Raw genomic sequence first — 21212 nt, 5'->3', positions numbered from 1 at the left:
TACACCATCCACTGAATCTAAACGTCTTCTGAAGTTTTATTCATAGTATTGGTAATAGTAATAACTGTAAAACAATGGTAAATATGACAAAATAAGTTATCCTTGTGCACCTTTTGTCTGACGGTTTCCTGCGTGTTCCTCAAATTGCTGGAAAATAAACATGGAAAACAGTTGTAGGTTCCTGGTGGCGCCCAATATTCACTAGTGGTAGCCTGTTTTGTGTGTTCCTGGTGGGTTCACATTACAGTGTATATGATTTGAATAGTGTAACAGGTGTTTTAGGACTGATTCTAGGTGCTTTTGTGCAGTGGTTTTCTAGTGGAATCTAAAGGTGTCCTATAGAGAACTAGTGGGCTCTAATGATAACCAATGAGCCAATTCCCACTAGACAGCAAAACCATCAGGTTTTAATCCTGATTGCTGTAATGGTGTTTTTTTTCAGATGTGTCTCTACCATGAAGGGGTTGTTTTAAAAAAAAAAAGACATTTTAGGCCGAGTCTTGTCTCAACACTGTCGTGGAGCAATTAATTCATTCATTCACTAGAGCTTGCTTTATTTAGGATTATTTATTTATGCTTCCTCCGACTGTATAGTCAATGCTTCATTACACTGAAGTGCGAAATTGTCAATCACATTTCTGAGTTCTCCCTCTCGGTAGGATGTGGACTGTACCAAACCGAAAGAGGGGAGTTTCAATGAAACAGTGCCTTTTATTTTCCACTGAGCGCTGTGCTTTACAAAGATTTTTAAATATCCTTTAGAGTACGAAACAGTACTTGAATTTAAGCTAATCATAAGCACGGTACCTTTCGCTTGGTATTTTCTTTCGAAACGTGTCGTGTTGTGACACCCCTATACCGGAGGCGCAGGGCACGAGAACCGCGGCTGGCTGGAAGAAGTTCGGCAGGTTTGAAGGATGCGAGGAAGATGGCGATGAATGTACGGAATAGAGATGCAGTTTATTCAAGTGCCGATTACTGCAACACCTACAACCTTCACCCTGTAACGTATGGGAACAGCAGCCATTATTTCCCTCGGTTACCAGGTAGGGCGGCCTGCGACATGTTTATCGTTGCGCTGTGGCGAATGCGCCGCGCTCGAACAGATGCACTGCATCATTTAGTGGTGCAGTGTGGCTTCGAGAAATCCCACGTTTTTATTTTCTCAGGTATTTATTCATTAATGTAGACATGTTGGTGGGATTTCTCGGTGCTTGTCGTGTCACCAGCCTAACAAAAACGAACTGATTTAACGTTACTTTAGCCATGGTTTCTCGATACTGGATCCGGTTCCCACATTGAGATGATAACGTTAGTCTGAGATTGATTTATGGCTCTTCGTCGTTGATAAATGCCGTCTCGTGTCGCTCGGTTAGTCAGGTCCACCTTGTCCTTCTCCTTCGGTTTAATATCAGCCTTTTCTGAACAGATTTTTCAGGCTGCTCTGCAGCTGTTCAAATGGTTCATTCACCTCAGGTCACCTCAAATAAATATACATTCATAACATGTTTTCAGGGCTTCCCTGATGGGTTAAAACGCACCTTTCCTTCCTTAAATCAAACACTGGATTACACAGTCTGACTATTTCAGTATCGATTAATACATTGAGAGCCTCCCAGATAGAAAAGGCCCAAACAATGTGGTACTAATGTTATCTTTAGGGAACTACTGTGGTCTGCTATAGCAAGAATGAGTCATCTTCGGTCAAATAGCCCAATATTGGAAAATGCACTGACACAGCAGAGAGTGACCGGGTTCATGGCCCTGTTAGGATGATCATATTGTAACTGTATTTGCTAAAGACTCTTAAGTCAGGTTGTGGTACAGGGTTGAGGTTACCTCAGGTTACATGTGTCATACTCTTTGATGTAGAAATTATTCCTTTAGAACAAAATGATACAGTCTTTTGTTTTTACTGTCAAATGAATGTGGGCCATGTTATATTGTAGGTGCCATCAGATTTAACAGGTTTATTTGCCTTTATAAAAGCTGTTTCTTGCTTCTGGCAGTCATATGTTTTCTGTTGAAAAGAAATATCTCACAGGTGTTCTGCACTGGTAAGTCATGTAAGACAAGCTCCTGCGCCAAGTAGTTTCTACCTTTACCTTCTCGTGTACTCAGTGCACCTTGCATTATAGATGCCTGAGGGTTGCATCTTTCACCGAATGAAAGATTTTGCGCTACTCTGATAAAAGTGGCTGCCTTGCTTTTAGGTTAAAGCGTTGACCAAATTCTGGAGGAAAAAACTTTGGGTTTTGACTCTGACCTTGAGCTGCACTATATGTAGGTCCTCCTTGAGCCTATTTCTGAACTTGTATTCTCTGATGACCAAGACATATCAGGTTTGTATTCTGGCACCAAATAGAGTGAGGGGGGAGGTACGGGAAATGGCATGGCATGGTTCATTTTGTTCATGTAGGTAAATAGTTCTAATATCTACTGAAATAACAGAATCTTCTGAAGAGCTCAGAATGTTTCCAGTTTGCTTTGTTTCTCCTTCGTTTGAATTTCAGGCCTTCCTTTTTTTCTCTCTTAATGCCAAGCTCTTTTGGTATTGAGGAGTCCTCCGTCCGTTCAACCGGAAGCAAAACAGTTCCTCGCACACTGATGCTATTTCAGTCTGCGGAATCTTTGTCATCAGGACTTCATCGGAACTGTAACAGTGGAAACATTGGGACAACAGTGCAGCAGCTGACTGTCCAACCCCCACCCAGCCATCCGCCCTTAGCAATGTACACAGATGAGAGCCAAATATGTCTACAGTCGAGTAGGCAGGAGTCAGCCATAATCACATCTATAGTGAGAGATGCAGACCCACTGTTGCTAGACGGAGGCTCTGTGTCTTAACCACAGGGGCTGAAGATAGCCTTGTATTGCTCACGAAGCTGTCAGCCTTGCTGCAGTTCAACTGTGCTATTGTAAGAGAGGCTATTTGCTTGACTTGATTGCGTATGCCGTTTGTACAGGGATTTCATTATAATTTTTTCTCTCCTCTGTTTTTTCCATTTATTAGCGCAGACCCTTATTTGTTACTTATGGATTGCCTTTCAGGTCCAGAGACTGTTCTGAAACCACCTCTGAATCTAATGTGTCAACAACACTCTCAGACCTTCCAGCCTGTATCCCCCACCCAGACCCTAGGGCCACCCCCAGTGATGATGTCCCCAGACCCCCTCGCTTTCCCACTCTGCAGCCCCCTGCCTGCCAAGCCACCCCCTCACCTGCAGCTGGTTCCCAGCCCTCCAATTACAATACCCCAAGTCTCCAGCCCCCAGCTTCCTGAGGAGGAGTGCCAGAAAGTGGGGACTGAGCAGGACGCTACCCTGGAAGAGTTGTGTAAGCCCTTGTACTGCAAACTGTGCAACGTCACGCTCAACTCAGCCCAGCAAGCACAGGCCCACTATCAGGTGAACATTATGTACAGAAATTCAACAGGACTTAATTTTTATTTTTAATCAGTTAACATGTAATTTTTTTTATTAAATATTTCGTAATGGTCTGAATATTTGTTAATTGTCTGGTCTGTTTAGTATATGTTATGCATGTGTGCACTCACCAAGACAAATTAATCATATATGCATATATGCCTCTGGTCAAGTGAGGTCTTGTCAGTTATTTTAAAATAAAAATAAGTTAACACATCCTCTGCAGAGAACATACAACTGCATTTTTATTGTGTGCTGTTTATTTGCTGAGTTAACAAAATAAAACATAAATTGTGGCATTTACAGAGGTTAGATCACATTTAATATGCTACAATTAAAATTTTCAGAATATGTCATGAAAAAGCAAATAAGTAGAAGTTGTGCTCTAAAATTTAATTGATCTTCATGTAGAAAACCCAAAACATGTAATTTGACCAGGGTTGTTAAAACCTTTGCATACTTATTCATTAAATGAAGTCAATTCTGATTCAGAGGAAATGCACAGTAATGAACAAAATGGCTTCTTCTCACTTTAATATAATATGCTGCTCGGATATTTTGTAGTATTTGACTTTTTTGCTTTTTAAAATATTTTCAGCATCACTTTATTTGAAGTGTGCTACAAAACATTGGCTTAAACATGCTATAAACACGTCACAGCAGAAATCATATGCTGTCATGAGTTGTGACAGATTATGTCAAATAATATAACAATTTAATGTTAACATTACCAGTAATTGTCATGACAGATGCCATAATATCTGATGTTATGAGGGCTAACAAGAGTACACAGCAATAATTAGCATGTGACATAAGCTGTCATGGCAACAAAAAGTTTTGCGTCTGTAATGACAATTACTGTTAATGGTAACATGACACTTACTGATCAAAATCAACCATGACAGCATATGATGTCTGCTGTGTCATTTTTATTTAATGTTATGATATTTTCTCATTGTTTTTCACTTTCAGATGCAATTAGTCATGATACGAATGCTATTGGTGTTACTTATTTTGCCCTTGTTGCAGTCCTTATAGTGACAACATGACTCATGCTTTTGTTTCATTCCAGGGCAAAAACCACAGCAAAAAACTGAGAAATTTTTATGCTGGTAGTCAGCAGCCACCCCCTATCAGAATACCAGAGGAAGTAGAGCCAATTTCACAGCAGTCCCTCTCCACTCCGCCCACAGAGGCTGCCACTGCAGTGGTCAAGCAGGTAAAAACTCCACATACGTTTTTTTCTGTCCTCTTAACCAGACTTTTCACACAGTAAAAGCAAAACAGATTGCCTTGTGCTACACGCGCTGCCTTTTTCACAGTCAGCCGATGAACAGCCGCAGCTTTAAGCGCAGTTTGATTGCATGGTGTCAGTCTGTAAGTCTTCATTCAGCGAAGTCAGCGTGATAGTAATCAGAGCCAGCCTCTGAGCCAGCGAGCCTTTCATCACTTCTACCCTTCTCTTGCTCGCAGCCGCCCTTCAAGGGCCCCAGCAGGGTCATCCTGGCCACGGAGAACGACTACTGCAAGCTTTGTGATGCGTCCTTCAGCTCCCCCGCCGTGGCGCACGCCCACTACCAGGGCAAAAATCATGCCAAGAGGCTCCGGCTTGCAGAGGCCCAGCAAGGCACAAGCTCTTCGTGAGTTTCACAACTCCCACAACAACCTAAATACTCTGTTTACTAAAAGTCAGGGATGCCAAGCTTTTCAATATGTTCTTTATAAAAATTAGCATGATTTCTTTGTTGGTTTGCAATAACTTAAAATTAAAACTAACCAGATTGCTGAGATTGAGCATACACTATATTTCCAAAAGCGTTCGCTCGTCTGCCTTCACACACATATGAAATTGAATGCGATCCCATTCTTAATCCATAGGGTTTAATATGATGTCGGCCCACCCTTTGCAGCTATAACAGCTTCAACTCTTCTGGGAAGGCTTTCCACAAGGTTTAGGAGTGTGTTTATTGGAATTTTTGACCATTCTTCCAGAAGCGCATTTGTGAGGTCAGACAATGATGTTGGACGAGAAGGCCTGGCTCACAGACTCCACTCTAATTTATCCCAAAGGTGCTCTGTTGGGTTGAGGTCAGGACTCTGTGCAGGCCAGTCAACTTATTCCACACCAAACTCGCTCATCCATGTCTTTATGGACCTTGCTTTGTGCACTGGTGTGCAGTCATGTTGGAACAGGAAGGGGCCGTCCCCAAACCGTTACCACAAAGTTGGGAGCATGAAATTGTCCAAAATCTCTTGGTCTCCTTTCGCTGAAACTAAGGGGCCCGAGCCCAACTCCTGTAAAACAACCCCACACCATAATCCCCCCTCCACCAAACTTTACACTTGGCACTATGCAGTCAGACAAGTACCGTTCTCCTGGCAACCACCAAACCCAGACTTGTCTATCGGATTTACAGATGGAGAAGCATGATTCATCAGTCCAGAGAACATGTCTCCACTGCTCTAGAGTCCAGTGGCAGCACTTTACACCACTGCATTCGACGCATTGCATTGTGCTTGGTGATGTAAAGCTTGGATGCAGCTGCTCGGCCATGGAAACTCATTCCATGAAGCTCTCTACCCTGTTCTTCAGCTAATCTGAAGTCCACATGATGTTTAGATGAAGTTTGAAGGTCTGTAGCGATTGACTCTGCAGAAAGTTGGCGACCTCTGTGCACTATGCGTCTCAGGATCTGCTGACCCCGCTCTGTCATTTTACGTGGTCTACCACTTTGTTTATGAGTTGCTGTCGTTCCCACTCACTTCCACTTTGTTATACCACTGACAGTTCACTCTGGAACATTTAGTAGTGAGGGAATTTCACGACTGCACTTTTGCATAGGTGGCATCCTATCACAGTACCATGCTCAAATTCCCTGAACTCCTGAGAGCGACCCATTGTCTCACAAACATTTGTAGAAGCAGTCTGCAGGCCTAGAGGCTTGGTTTTATACACCTGTGGCCATGGAAGTGATTGGAACACCTGAATTCAATGATTTGGATGAGTGAGTGAATACTTTTGGAAATATAGTGTATTTACTTGTTTGCAATAACAGACACTTTTCCTTAATTGTCTGTGATTTTGAAGCTGCACTATATTTTTTTGTTAAAATTTTAAGTAGCATTAGTAAGTCCAGCGAAAAACAATAAATAGCAGTTTAACAGTCAGAGATCTAAGGTTTGATCAGAGTTTGCAGTTTTTTGGACCGCATCATATGTCTTTGCATGTTAATGTCTTGCCAACAGGTCTGGCGCAATGTTTAGGTCTCAAATACAAAATCAACACTGACGAAGATATGATGACTGTTGTAGATAATTCACTTGCGTCCTCAGCAGACATGGCGTTCACTAAGTGGTATCTGAATACCATGTGAATACACAACCTCTTAATTTATGAGCAGCTTGCAGAAGCCCCTCACCACCTACTTTACTCTGACGTGATGTACCCAGCTACATTTTTTTTCCATGCTACAGTTTTTATAGTAGCTGTTTTCAACATTGTTTTTCCAATTTTTCTGAACAGTATGGAAATCTGTGCAGCCCTAGTTGAAAATATTTTGTCTCTAACGTTTTAGATTTAGATTTCCAGTATGCATCCACTATACATACATTCTGAAGTTTAGTGTTGCCAGATTGCCCAGTTTGAGGCAGATTGCTGGTCTTTTGGTTGGATTGAGAGGGCAAATGTGTTTTGGCAGTCACAGTAACTGCAAAAGACTGACAGTGCAGTGATCAATACTTCAAATTTGCAAAGGTGAGACAGAAATAGCCCATGTCCCCCCAGCTGGTAATTATTGACGTCATGCTTATTGAAGTCTGTAGTATTGTGGTTAAAATGGTAACCTTTGACTTTTTTGATACTTCTCGAAGCATTTTTACAACCTTTTTGTCAGGCAATCTGGCAACCCTGCAACCTTATCATATACTTTGAACCTTATCATATACATTGAACTAAATATCTTTTAACATCAGCTTAAACTATATGTTTATAGAGTTAAAATAGTTTAATTGAATATTACATTTGTAAATATTCATGATTCTTTTGTAACAGTTTTACCTTGGGAATAAAGCTAAAGCCTGAACATTGTTAGGACTCATCAGCACTTTCAGTTTAAACCACCTTTGGGCCAAAATATTTGTTTATTTGCTTTTTATAATAATTTGAAAAAGAATATGGTTAATCATTATCATTATTTAGGCAACGCCTACTCTTTGTACAAAGAAAATGAATTGATGAATATGAAGCTGAGTTTAATAATAAAGAATAATAAAGTTTGTTGTCTTAATTGAAAACTAGCACAGAGAAAAATCATACTTTGGACTGGCAAACACGCCAACTTCATAGAAATGCCCTCATTGCACTAGTTTTGTGGTAGCTTTTATAATGCTTATGGTTTGTGTTTGAGTGAGTATGGAAGGATCTGGACCAGGCCAAAAGGGCACCATCAACACAAGCTCACTTTTGTACAGCAGAGTGCATTGGGCAGTTTATACCTAGCAAAAAGTTTTGCATGTCGGAAAGATTTTTTTTCCATTTGGTTTTATCTTCCAAGTGTTTTAGCCCTGATAACTGGGGAGCTCGTTTAAATTTGGCTGAGAGTGATAACAAGTGCAGGAAGATAGGACACTATATCCTGCCACACCGTTGAACACTTGATCATATCTGAACCAGCTAGCTCAGACTAGTTTGGCCATGCCAAATATAATGAGAGACATAATTAAAGTGGTGCCGTTTAATCAGTACAGAGTATTGTCTTGCATTGTCAAGTGTTGGGGTATGAACATGATCTTAGCATTTATAATTAATAAGAATGCTTATTTAACTAATGTCTAAAACATTACATTTTGGTATGTGTAAAAGAAAAATAACAAAAAAAGCTAAAGATTCTCAAAGATATCAATGTTTCTGCAGAGATACAGTGGATCTCGCTCAGAGGCGTTCCAGGAAAGAAGGGAATGAGTACAGACTGAACAAGAATCGCCGGACACATGTGAACACTGCCATGCCAGGTACACTTAAGAGCCAGATAGACACTGTAAATGTAAAAAATCATGTTTTGTATTGTAACCTGAAATGTTTAACAGACTGTTAAATAATGTATGCAAGAGTTCAGAACGCATTTTGGACAGTCTCTCTTCCTGCTTTAAAATACAGGGATCTGGCTAAAATAAGGCTCTGCCTAGTATTTTGGTAGTGACATAAAAATGTGGGACATTTTTTTTTTCATTTAAAAATTAAATACTTATTGAAAATTTTCATCATTATTTCAAAATATCCTTTTTTTAAAACTGAAAATGCGAAAAGCTAAAGTATTATTTTCACAAGTTGAAATTTAGGGATTAGGGTTTTGGAAAGCCACCTCTCAGTAGAAAGTGCCACATAAATTATGAATTTATAAATGTGTAATAAATATCTAAGGTCTGACTATTGTTTTTAAAATGTTTAACCGCAGTTTGAACTAATTTGGTATAATGGTCCATATATTGTGGCTGTTGGGACAAAACTTTGTACCTCCATTTCTGTTGTTCCTAGTTTCTTTTTTTTACATAATTTAAAAACTCCAGCTGCCTTTTACACTCTTTACTTATATTGTGAGAGAAATTTGTTTTCTACCTTCTGCTGTCATTTTACCATTTTGAAAATATAAGGTTTTGTTTTGACTGCAATATATACTGCTGTGCAAAAGTCTCAGTAAGAACCTAAGCAAATTGTTTACAACTGTTTATCATAGTCATAAATGTATTTTTATCACCAGTAAAAATGCAGTATGATATTAGAAAAACATACTTTAAAATACTTTAAAAATTAGCAAGATGTTTTTGTTTCACAAAAAGTAGTGGATGTCTTATGAACTAGTTAGAAGAACTAGTGTTCTGAGTCATCACATAGATTTGTTCAAATCTACCATCAGCAGATTTCATTTAATGAAGCCTTGATTATCCAAGCCAAGTATTGGATTATAATGTAAAAATACTAGGCTGCCACAACAAGACTCACAATCTGCACTGACTATATTAATGTTATTTTATTCTGTGCAAATAAATCCTTATTGCCCAGATAAATTGCTTTTTTAAAATAATTTGCTATTAAATTTAAAGACTGAATTTGATTTTCAACATTCTTCAAAATGGCTTGACTCTGCATGGCTGTAATTTTACACTGAATAAATTAACTCAGATAAAAATTTCTCCAATACAAATTTATCACTGCCTGCTGTGACTCCCTCTGACAAAATAAGCCCCAAAAATCACAACCTCTTAAATTTATGAGCAGCTTGCAGAAGCCCCTCACCACCTACTTTACTCTGACGTGATGTACCCAGCTACATTTTTTTTCCATGCTACAGTTTTTATAGTAGCTGTTTTCAACATTGTTTTTCCAATTTTTCTGAACAGTATGGAAATCTGTGCAGCCCTAGTTGACATTTTAGATTTAGATTTCCAGTATGCATCCGCTATACATACATTCTGAAGTTTAGTGTTGCCAGATTGCACAGTTTCCAGGCAAATTTTCCAGCCAAATTTGGTTGGATTGAGAGGGCAAATGTGTTTCGGCAGTTACAGTAACTGCAAAAGACTGACAGTGCAGTGATCAATACTTAACTTCAAATTTGCAAAGGTGAGACAGAAATGGTAATTATTGACGTCATGCTTATTGAAGTCTGTAGTATTGTGGTTAAAATGGTAACCTTTTACTTTTTTGATACTTTTTGAAGCATTTTTATAACCTTTTTGTCAGGCAATCTGGCAACCCTGCAACCCTTGTCATATGCCTACCTTCTAAATATCTTTTAACATCACCTTAAATTTTGCCAAGAGTAAATGTAACACTCAATAATCTCACAAACCTTGACCTCAGTTGAAAGTCTAAACCTTATCGCAGGATTTGTTCTAGTTTTAACACTAACGCTGACATTTTTGAGAACCAAGGCCCTCCATAGTTTCTTATTAAGCAGAGTATCTTTAGACAATCTGTAGGAGGCTTTCCAAAAAGTGGGACTGGAGTAGCATTTCACATAGATCCTTTTTGCTTTGTATCTAAATCTGAATTCTTGCAACGCAGTCGCTAGCTTTACATGCTAGGTTGTGTTGTGGTTGTCACATTCCTGCACTCTTGTGTGGAGAGTGGCCTGCAGGGGGTCAGTTTCTATCCAGTGGTCAGAGCAGTGGCGCTAAATGCTAAATTTCTGATCCATGCTTTGGCAGCAGGGACTTGTTTCAGTGGCTGGCAGTAGTGCTGAGGGACAGAGGGCCAGTCTGCGCAAATCCAGCGTACCGCAGTAGCCTTGCTAAATGCGGGCGCGGTGCCAGGCCTTTGGTGTTTGCAAACCGATACTCCACCCCACGTCAGCCCAGCCCTTCGAACGTCACCCACATGGTGGCAGGTCTCAATCACACACATGCCCTTGCTGACCCTTCCACACACCCCCAGCCTCTCCCCCACCCACCCACACACACACTCACATACACTCCATATAGCATTTTCCAGCTCACAGATGAATCATAGAGCACAGCAGCACTACTCCAGCTTTAGATTTAATCATAGTTTGAAAATAGCGCTGCAGAAATAGCGAGGCATAAATTCCATCCCAAAATGAAATGTGGTTTAGTTGCTTATTCCAACTAACAATAATTCTTGCCTGCGGCAGTATTAAGACTATACTTGATCTTGTTTGGTTCTGATTGAAGAATCACGATTGCTCATTAAGTTAGCTCCGTAAGATGGCACATAAAGATAGAGAGCAGTGGTCATGGAAGGCCTGTATTCCCCTAAGGCTACTGGCATCTGCTCTCATCAGCTCATACTGAACAGTTTGGTAAAGAGCTCTAAGCAACGGTGTGTGAATGTCTCTACCAGTGTATCCACATGTGTATATTTCTGTACTGTGAAGAAACTAATGCGTGGAATTCACTTTGTATAAATGTGAGCATACAAACCTCAATTCCAAAAAAGTTCAGACAGTCTGTGTAACGCCAACGAAAACAGAAAGCAGTGATAAGTACATTCTGTTTGACCTGTATTAAATTGGATACAGTATAAAATAAATATTTAAGCAAAAGAACAGGAGAGGGAGTGTGTTGTCGCAAAATGACCACTGCTGTGGTGAGTGCCGTGGATCATCACAGCCAAGTTATAGCGATAACACACAACCTCGAGTGTTCTATTGCTTTTATACAGCAGTTAAAAAATAAAGTAAGACATTAATAAACTGGGCTGTGAGCGCAGCATTTATTATGTTTTAATGTTTGCAGTTCCTTCAGCCAAAATATAGTTGCTTAACAAGCAGCATGTTGCTACTTCAGAGTAATGAGTTCTGCCCAGTCGCTGCACAGCCAGCAGTTCGTTCTCCACCTCCAGCCAGACCAACTGACAGTTTGGGGTAATTTAGTGTAGCCTCATCTTCAGAGTCTGACCAATTTGGCTGTCGGTCAAATGTGATCTTAAAAGTGTCCTTTTTCTGTTTCTTCCCCACAAAGTAAGAAGTAAAAACAATACAGTGTCTGTGAAAAAACATGTGATGTTATGGTGAAATAACAGCACAGTTAGAACGCCTCTCAACCAATCAGCTTGTGTGGCTGGAACTAACTGTTGTATAAACAAAAGTAATTTATTGCATGAATTGTGTGCTTATATGCTCATTCCAAATTTGAATCTTGCAACATTCTAAGAGGTCAGAACAGGAGCATGTTTACCACGGTTTTACTACGTTATTCCTTTTAACAGCACTTTATAATTGTTTTGTGACGATACCAATTGATCCAGTTTTGAAAGTGGAATTTTTTTGCCATTCTTCTATTAAAGTCTTCAGCTGGTCAACCATACGTGGCCATTGTTGACATATTTTTGTGCTTCAAAATGTGGCACGTTTTCAGTGGGAGAGAGGTCTGAACTGCAAGCATTGATTATGCACTGATTATGTGGCCATGCTGTTGTAAGGTTGTTGAAGGTGGTTGGATTTGTCTTGTTGAAATAAGCATAAACGGCCCTATAAGAGACTAGAAGGCAACATCTGCAGCTCCAAAATGCATACATTCTCTCAAGGTTAATGGTACCTCCACATATGTGCAAGTTACCTATTCCATGAGCACTAATGCTCCCCATACTGTGACAGAATCTGGCTTTTGAACTTTACACTGGCAAAAATCCAGATTATGCTTTTCTTCTTTGGCCTGGAGAACACAATGTGTATTTTTCATGAACAATCCGAAAGACCACAATGCACATTTCCGCTGGGCATCCGCTGACCATTCATTACAGATGATGTTGAACCCAGAGAAGTCGATGGTGTTACTTCACATTGTTGACAATAAATATGGTTTCCACTGTGTATTGTAAAATCTTATCATGCATTTGTTTATTGACAACATGTCAAAGTACTTTTGAGCCCGCATCCATCACAGAAATGTGCTGTTTTTTGAAGCAGTGCCATCTGAGTGTTCGAAGGTCACAGACATTCAGTTGTGGTTTTCAGCCTTGCCCATTAGATTTATCCAGATTCTCTGAAACTTTTGATCATATCATGAACCATAGAGGGTGAAATACAAAGGAAAGCTTTCTGTTCGTAGTAGCATTCCATGTACTGTCCCAGGTTTTTGGTTCTGGTGCTATACCATGTTTGAAGGCCAGATTATTTATTATTTCAGCTCAAGCTGTCTGTTTTAGTTGAGAAGCATCAGCAGCATGGAAACAAGAAACTAGCAAGATTAGCTAACTGCTAATTCCTCTACTTTGGGCTTGTACGTTAGTAGCTGTGTACAATAAAACAAAAAAATAAAATAAGTAAATTGTTAAATGCAGTTATTTTAGGACAGGTAATCGTCATCTAAAATTTCATGATTGTGACTGGACAAATTTCATGTGATTTGCTTATATATATATATATATATATATTGTGTATAAATATGAATGCATATTTTATTTGACACATCTAGCCTACATATGCATATTTCCTGCTTCTATGCACATATTTGTGCCTGCAGGCTGAATGCCACTTTGTATTGTAGTGCTGTGAAGTACTCATGTTGTCATTGTACATGTACATCTCAGGGCCTTACTACAACCCCCGGCCGAGGCAGCGCATTCCGCGGGATCTGGCCATGTGTGTGACACCCAGCGGTCAGTTCTACTGTTCCATGTGCAACTCAGGGGCCAGTGAGGAGGCTGACTTCCGCCTGCACCTGGAGAGCAAGCAGCACAAGAGCAAAGTGTCTGAACAGCGCTACCGCAGTGAAATGGAGAATCTGGGCTACACCTAGGAGAAAGAAGGCAGTACTGAACACTGAACAGGGAATCATCCATGTAATTCTCCAAGTGCCCAATACTGGCTTTGTCATGGAAGACTTTACACAGAACGCTTTGGCTTTGTGGAAAAAGATGAACGAAAGCTACCTCTTGTAGAATTACAGGTGATTTTAATGTCAGATTGTGCATCTTCTTTTGGATGAACCTGGATGAAGCTTTTTGTCTTATGGTATGTAAAGAACTGGTCCATCAAAAGGAACCGCTTTTACCCTGACAATCGGGCGAGTCACCACATGAAAGAAGGCAGCTTTGCAGAGGTCGCCATAATTGCATATCTAGGATCAGTTTGCCTTAAAGCTTGCGCATAATTCAGACTTATTTCAGTATTAAGGTACTAATCCTAGATAATTTTATGAGAACTCTCCAATCAGATCAATGCAGTTGATTTCCTCATTTATTTCATTACATGATTTGTGTGGGTGGTTTGGTGTGATCTTGTGGAATTTTGAGTTTTCTGTATTTTCCTTTTTTAAACTAACATAGACTTCAAATTTATGACCGTGCAATCAATGCCTCAAAGATAGGGAGCCGCTAGGTACGTAAAAATATTTAGAGGCAAACGTCCGGCTCACGGCTAGCTGTGGGTTCACTGTGTTACTTCAGGAATAGGAGCCGAGTGCCTGAGACCAAGTGTGCTGTCCGAAGAAATTAGCATTAGCATAGCAACTGGGCTTCAGGTAAGTAGATTGAAAAGTGCTGCAGGCTTCTACAGGACCTGCTGAATGTACTATGACTGCGATGACAATAACTTTCCTCACTGGTTTTGCACAGTTGTATTGTAGATGCAGTCTGAAGTATTCACACCTACAGAGATTATTCAGTTTGTTTGCCTCATTCTGTGACATAGCTGTTATATACCCCAGAAAAGACGTCTTTTCACTCTCAGTCTAGAGACTGCTGTTCATTACGCTCCCCCTGTGGTTCTTCCCATGGCAGGCTTTCCCGTCTCAAAATGCAGCAAAGCTCAGGGGAGCCCAAACTGGAGCTATTTTTAAAAAGGTGACTTTGGAGCCGTTCCTCTGCGCACTCCTACCTCAGATGAGAAGGGTTCTTCTTTTGAACAGTCAGTCCAGTAGTAGTTTTGATAGCTTGGATAGAGAAAAATTAAGAAAACATTAGAAAGCCCACCAAGAAATTTAATGTATTATAAGATTTATTGACACTCTATTTTAATGTATTTGTATACTTATAGGTATTTTCAGAAAAGGGACTATGAAGTAAATTCTGAGGAAAGTTACATAGATTATAAGTTTTATCAACAGCTATGTCCAGGTTCGGTACGTAGTTTGTGAAGTTTTTATTTCAGTATCACTGTATTTCGTAGCTAATTGTATGTTTAAATCTGTTTACATTCAAAGAGTAATATAGACATTTAATTAAGGGCATTTGCAATATGGCAGGTTGTAAGAACGCTCCCTTCTTAATACCACTCCATTCCAGTTTTGTCTGCCTCTGAATTGTCACTTTTTACCAGTTAGACCAGTAATAACCTGCATTAATAATTGTTGAAGTTCCTGTTTGTTTTGCGTTGTAGTAAATATGTATAATATTTAGAAACAATGTGAGCATGATAGTATTACTACTGTTGAATATTTTATAATATGTGAAAAGAGGACAATGCACTGCAAGCAGGGAAAAAGAGCCATTTGTTGAATTCGTTTTTCAAGTATTGCACTTGTTCAAGTAAAGAGAAAGGAAATTGTGATTAACAATAACTTTTTGTTATCGTAGTTCGATGTTTATATGTAATTGTAATCAAATGTTTACAGCGGGAATATAACAGGGCATTTTTGCCACATATCACTTTACATGGTTCGCTCCACTGTATTTTTGGGGATGAGCGTAGCTCGCTGATAGCTTGTGCATCAGATTACTATGACCTAAGGCTCTTTTTTCTGTTAGTCTGATAAGGAGACGAACTAGCTGCACTAATGTTGTTATATGGGTTTGAACCCATACTTAGGCTGAAAGTTCAATCCTGTGCCTCTGAATCTTAAGCACATTCTGTTGGAAGTGATGTGTTCACCGTGCAGGTGGCGTGAGTTCTAAATCTGAGTTATACCCATTTACAGTGATTTAATATGCTGTAGTTGTTGTTTTCCCACCCTCATTAATTCCCTGCAGACTTCTCAGCTCTGTAGCATTGCTCTTAAAGACCCCCAAAACATGGATAAGATTAACTTAAATTCTCAAAGCAGGCCTGGTTAAGGGAATACTTCATTGGTACATCATGATTCAAAAGTTTGGAATCACTTGTCATATCAATATTCTATGTTATTCTATCTTGTAAAAACATATACAGTGTTGAAATATTTTAAACTACACACCAAAATGTATTTTAGATGCAAGTTTTGTGAGACAAAAAGGTTATGCCCAAAAAATGCACTGTAATTATCTATTTATAGTAGGGATAGGCAATATGACAATATTCTATTGTATTGTGATAGGTTACATCATGATACACCACAATATGCTTTTCTAAGCATATCATGAATTTTGTCAGAATACTTACTAATTGCTAGAATTAGCTTTAATAAAAAGGTGTGCATGATTATTCCTGTTTAATTTGATTTGGGGCAGCACATTAAGCTAAATAATAATTAATTATAATAATTAATAAAAAATAATTGTACTTACTCTGTTTGATGGTACGTTTTTAAAAAGAGCCCATATCCTACATTATTCTTGCATTTTGTTTTATTTTCCCTGAAGTCCACTTTGACATTAGTGAGTTATGCCAAAAAAGATGTCCTTTTTTTTACATGACTACTTTCATTATTTTTCTCCTTTAGAATTAAACAGGCTGTTTTTGTTACTGTACATTTAGGACCATTATGTGTGAATGTGCTCTATTCTGATAGAATGTGCTCTACTGTGCATCAAGTACCGGTTTTGAAGCACTCTTTATAACTTCAGCATGAATACTGCTGTAGGCTGATTAGGTGAACACATGTAAATGTGATGGCTTGAGTGACATGACAAACACAGTGAATTCAAAATAAGTTGTTTTTGCAGCTCAGTTTCTATATATTGGCTGGTGAGTAAACCACCAATTTTGAAACTTTAATAATGTTTATATACTGCATCCCACTTTTTTTTAGACTGTAACTTTACATTTATTTTAAATGTAGTGCTGGTCATGTGTTCTTTCTGTTCCAGCTTATCATGATGCATATCATGAATTGTGAATTGTCTTCAAGCAGTTTTTTTTTATGTAACATGTATCATATCATCCACCCCTAATCTATAGTATTAGTACAGGCGCCAGAATGTAACCGCTGTCCCATTTAAGGTGGGACGAAAAAGAAGAAATGCTTGTAGAAATTCAGATGTGAAACAACATTTATCACTGTTTTGGCAGGCCTATGGAGCTAGTTTTGGAAAGCAGTATTGACAGGTTTATTTTCTTACTGTTCAGTTTTGTTTTCATGAAAATGCACAATAAAAATATTTCAGTCTTAGAAATGGTTCATATTTATAAAATGCAATGGACATTCTAGAATAATAACCCATCCTTAAGCTACAAAAGCAAAAGTAAGTTTACTTAAGTATTTAAAATGGTTTTACTTGAAAACATTTATATGGTGTGAAATATACCAAAAACATCAAACATTTGAAAAATGATATATATTTTTGAACATACCGCCCACTGCTACAGCATTATATTATAGTGGGAAAGTGGCTTTACATGATTGAAACCAGTGATTCCAAACTTTTGAATGGTGGTGACGTCCACTGTTTGTTGGTCGCGTTCATGGTTGTTAAATGAGGCAGAACAGCTTTCAGAAGTGCAGTACTTCGGCTGTGAGGGCTTCAGAGTGAACATGTTGTTAGTGGCTGTGTTGGCGTTGCTCATAGCAAGGCGTTTCCTGTTGTGAGTAGCACAGCAGTGCATCTGTCCACTGTGTGGGCAGGAAGTGGTGACCCCTGTGTCCAAACTGGCCTTCCCCAAGGATGGCGAGCCATCTCCAAAGAGAGCTCACTCTGCAGACAAACCAATCTAGCTTCTCCCTGCCAAAACAAACATCCACTTCCACCGAGCCCTTGCGCGCTGTTTACCCCCAAACTGTGCAATCGATGGCTTTGCCTCTTCATTTTGAGATGTCTTAGCGAAGAAGCTGAGGTTTTCTGAAGGGGTTTCGAGTTTGTTTTATTTTGAGACCAATCAAAATAAGATCTAACTGTTGTGCCTTCTGAAACCACATTTTTCATTTCGTGGATGCCTTTGGGAACTGTCAAACCGATGTTGGGGTTGTTGTTCTGCAAAGGCTGAAATGTTGATGGTGCAATATGTGGCAATATAAGACTTGATTTTTTTTTTCCTTGTATAAATATAAATGTTACACAAAATTTGACAAGTACTATGGTGTAATGAATGTACTACATGTTTGAGAGATGAAAAAACAACTGGAGAGATTACTGGGAAAATTATTTTGAACAGATCATATGTATAAACAAAGTTTAATTAAAAACTAATTTAACTCTTTGTCATAGTCATCTTGCATCTTATTCATAACTATCAATCTGGAGCTTCCATATTTTGGTTCCAATGTGCCCAGAGGCTCACAACAGGCTTTACAACTTTAGCCTGTAGCATGATTATTCTCTGTTAACTAAAGAGAGCACAAGTCGTTTCTCCACTTAAATAATGTCTTTATGAACTAGGTTGGTTAGTAACCCCACCCTTGGTATGCCTGTGAGATTCCAGGCAGGCTGTAGTGAGTGGGCTGCATTGTACGGCGAGAAGTCAGCTGACAGACTTGTGTGACTCTCTGTTTATTGAGTGTTGTACTGACTGAACCCTATGGACAGCAGTGGTAGGGAGTAGTCACCAGCAGAGTCTAATTAGCTGACAGTTGTATGAAAGGGATTCTTTGGAAATTCTAGCTGAAACTGACTGCACAGCCTTTAATTCTCACAGGCTTCAGAAGTTAGAAGTTGATCTGAAGCCAGTTCTTCTCATAATGGTTCATGATTTAGATAGAAGACTCTGGTCCCTCATCAACTACTACAACATATCAATCAGGCTGCCTTGAATCTGTTTGCCTTGAATTTCAGATCTTGATGCTTAACCAGAACACGTTAAACATAGTGATTCAGATTTGTCATTTTATGTTCCAAAACACGTTGTTATTAATTGTTATTCATTTTTATTTGATCACTTTCTAACTTCTCTTTAACACTTGCCCCCTTTTAACAGGCAGAAACACATTCAAGTGCAAATATGCAAATGCAAATGACGACGCTTACATTGCAAAAGCACAGCCTGTATAAACTCACTGTGCATTCCTACGTTACTGTGGCTTTTGAAACACTCAGTACTCAAGGGGCCAATAAAGGATGAATCAGAAAGGGATCTACTGGCATTTCAACAGCCACAGCAGTTAAACATGTGGAAGGTAGATGAGTTTGAGCCACTTTAGGCGAGAACCATACTTCACGCAAATATGTGAATGCAGATATGTTGAGCTATGCAGACACAGTTTTGCGCATTGTTGAGTTCTAAAATATGTCATGATGCAATTCATATTGCATCAAAAGCACAAGCTGCATTCTGAGCATTACAGCAAGGGCTGCTATAGGAGAAGCCAAGCCCGACCAAGCTGACCAGATTCGTACCAGAGAACTTGTAATGAGGAGAATTACCACTGTAATGTCTTCTGGGCTCCCGAACGAGTCCAAAATGAAAGGGTTAAGAGGGAGCAGTTGAACAAAATCTTAGCTTATAAATGCTTAAACATTGTTTAACAACATTTTTTAATATAATGGGGGAAGGATCCTTATAAACTGGCTCTGCTTGTACTGCTTGTACACTCTTTCATAGTTAACATAGGTGTCATAGATGAGTCTCTTGCAAAAATCATTTGCATATACACTGCTCAAAAAAATAAAGGGAACACTCAATAACACATCCTAGATCTGAATGAATGAAATATTCTTATTGAATACTTTGTTCTGTACAAAGTTGAATGTGCTGATAACAAAATCACACAAAAAATCTAATTTATTAACCAATGGATGCCTGGATTTGGAGTCACACACAAAATTAAAGTGGAAAAACACACTACAGTCAAAATGAGGCTTGATTAAAACAAGTCAAAATGAGGCTCAGTATTGTGTGTGGCCTCCACGTACCTGTATGACCTCCCTACAACGCCTGGGCATGCTCCTGATGAGGTGGCGGATGGTCTCCTGAGGGATCTCCTCCCAGACCTGGACTAAAGTATCCGCCAACTCCTGGAAAGTCTGTGGTGCATCGTGGTGTTGGTGGATGGAGCGAGACATGATGTCCCAGATGTGCTCAATCGAAATCAGGTCTGGGGAATGGGCAGGCCAGTCCATAGCTTCAATACCTTCATCTTGCAGGAACTGCTGACACACTCCAGCCACATGAGGTTTAGCATTGTCCTGCATTAGGAGGAACCCAGGGCCAACCGCACCAGCATATGGTCTCACAAGGGGTCTGAGGATCTCATCTTGGTACCTAATGGCAGTCAGGCTACCTCTGGCGAGCACATGGAGGGCTGTGCAGCCCTCCAAAGAAATGCCACCCCACACCATTACTGACCCACTGCCAAACCAGTCATGCTGAAGAATGTTGCAGGCAGCAGATCGCTCTCCACGGCGTCTCCAGACTCTGTCACGTCTGTCACATGTGCTCAGTGTGAACCTGCTTTCATCTGTGAAGAGCACAGGGCGCCAGTGGCGAATTTGCCAATCCTGGTGTTCTCTGGCAAATGCCAAGCGTCCTGCATGGTGTTGGGCTGTGAGCACAACCCCCATCTGTGGACGCTGGGCCCTCATACCATCCTCATGGAGTCGGTTTCTAACCGTTTGTGCAGACACATGCACATTTGTGGCCTGCTGGAGGTCATTTTGCAGGGCTCTGGCAGTGCTCCTCCTGTTCCTCCTTGCACAAAGGCGGAGGTAGCGGTCCTGCTGCTGGGTGGTTGCCCTCCTACGGCCTCCTCCACGTCTCTGTGTACTGGCCTGTCTCCTGGTAGCGCCTCCATCCTCTAGACACTACGCTGACAGACACAGCAAACCTTCTTGCCACAGCTCGCATTGATGTGCCATCCTGGATGAGCTGCACTACCTGAGCCACTGTGGGTTGTAGAGTGCGTCTCATGCTACCACGAGTTTGAAAGCACCACCAACATTCAAAAGTGACCAAAACATCAGCCAGAAAGCAGAAAGGTACTGAGAAGTGGTCTGTGGTCCCCACCTGCAGAACCACTCCTTTATTGAGTGTGTCTTGCTAATTGCCAATGATTTCCACCTGTTGTCTATTCCATTTGCACAACAGCTGTGAAATTGATTGTCAATCAGTGTTGCTTCCTAAGTGGACAGTTTGATTTCACAGAAGTTTGATTTACTTGGAGTTATATTGTGTTGTTTAAGTGTTCCCTTTATTTTTTTGAGCAGTGTATATTTCATCACCTCTTCATTCTCATGGAACAGGTATAGCATCCAACACTTTTCTA

The 21212-nt window shown here is 39.9% G+C and overlaps 1 protein-coding gene across 1 annotated transcript; it reads left to right on the top strand.

The window, feature by feature from the left end:
* The first annotated feature begins 864 nt into the window (after positions 1 to 864).
* zmat3 (zinc finger, matrin-type 3) lies at positions 865 to 18214 on the top strand. The gene is made up of 6 exons (XM_017699462.2): positions 865 to 1046; positions 3052 to 3407; positions 4498 to 4644; positions 4899 to 5065; positions 8338 to 8435; positions 13474 to 18214. The coding sequence occupies exons 1-6, from the start codon at positions 929 to 931 to the stop codon at positions 13680 to 13682; spliced, it is 1095 nt and encodes a 364-aa protein (XP_017554951.1). The 5' UTR covers positions 865 to 928; the 3' UTR covers positions 13683 to 18214.
* The last annotated feature ends 2998 nt before the right edge of the window (positions 18215 to 21212 follow it).

Source organism: Pygocentrus nattereri, chromosome 15 (genome assembly GCF_015220715.1).
Source record: "Pygocentrus nattereri isolate fPygNat1 chromosome 15, fPygNat1.pri, whole genome shotgun sequence".
Taxonomy (NCBI): domain Eukaryota; kingdom Metazoa; phylum Chordata; class Actinopteri; order Characiformes; family Serrasalmidae; genus Pygocentrus; species Pygocentrus nattereri.
The sequence above is the reverse complement of the archived record's forward strand: the minus strand, read 5'-3'. Positions and strand labels throughout refer to the sequence as shown.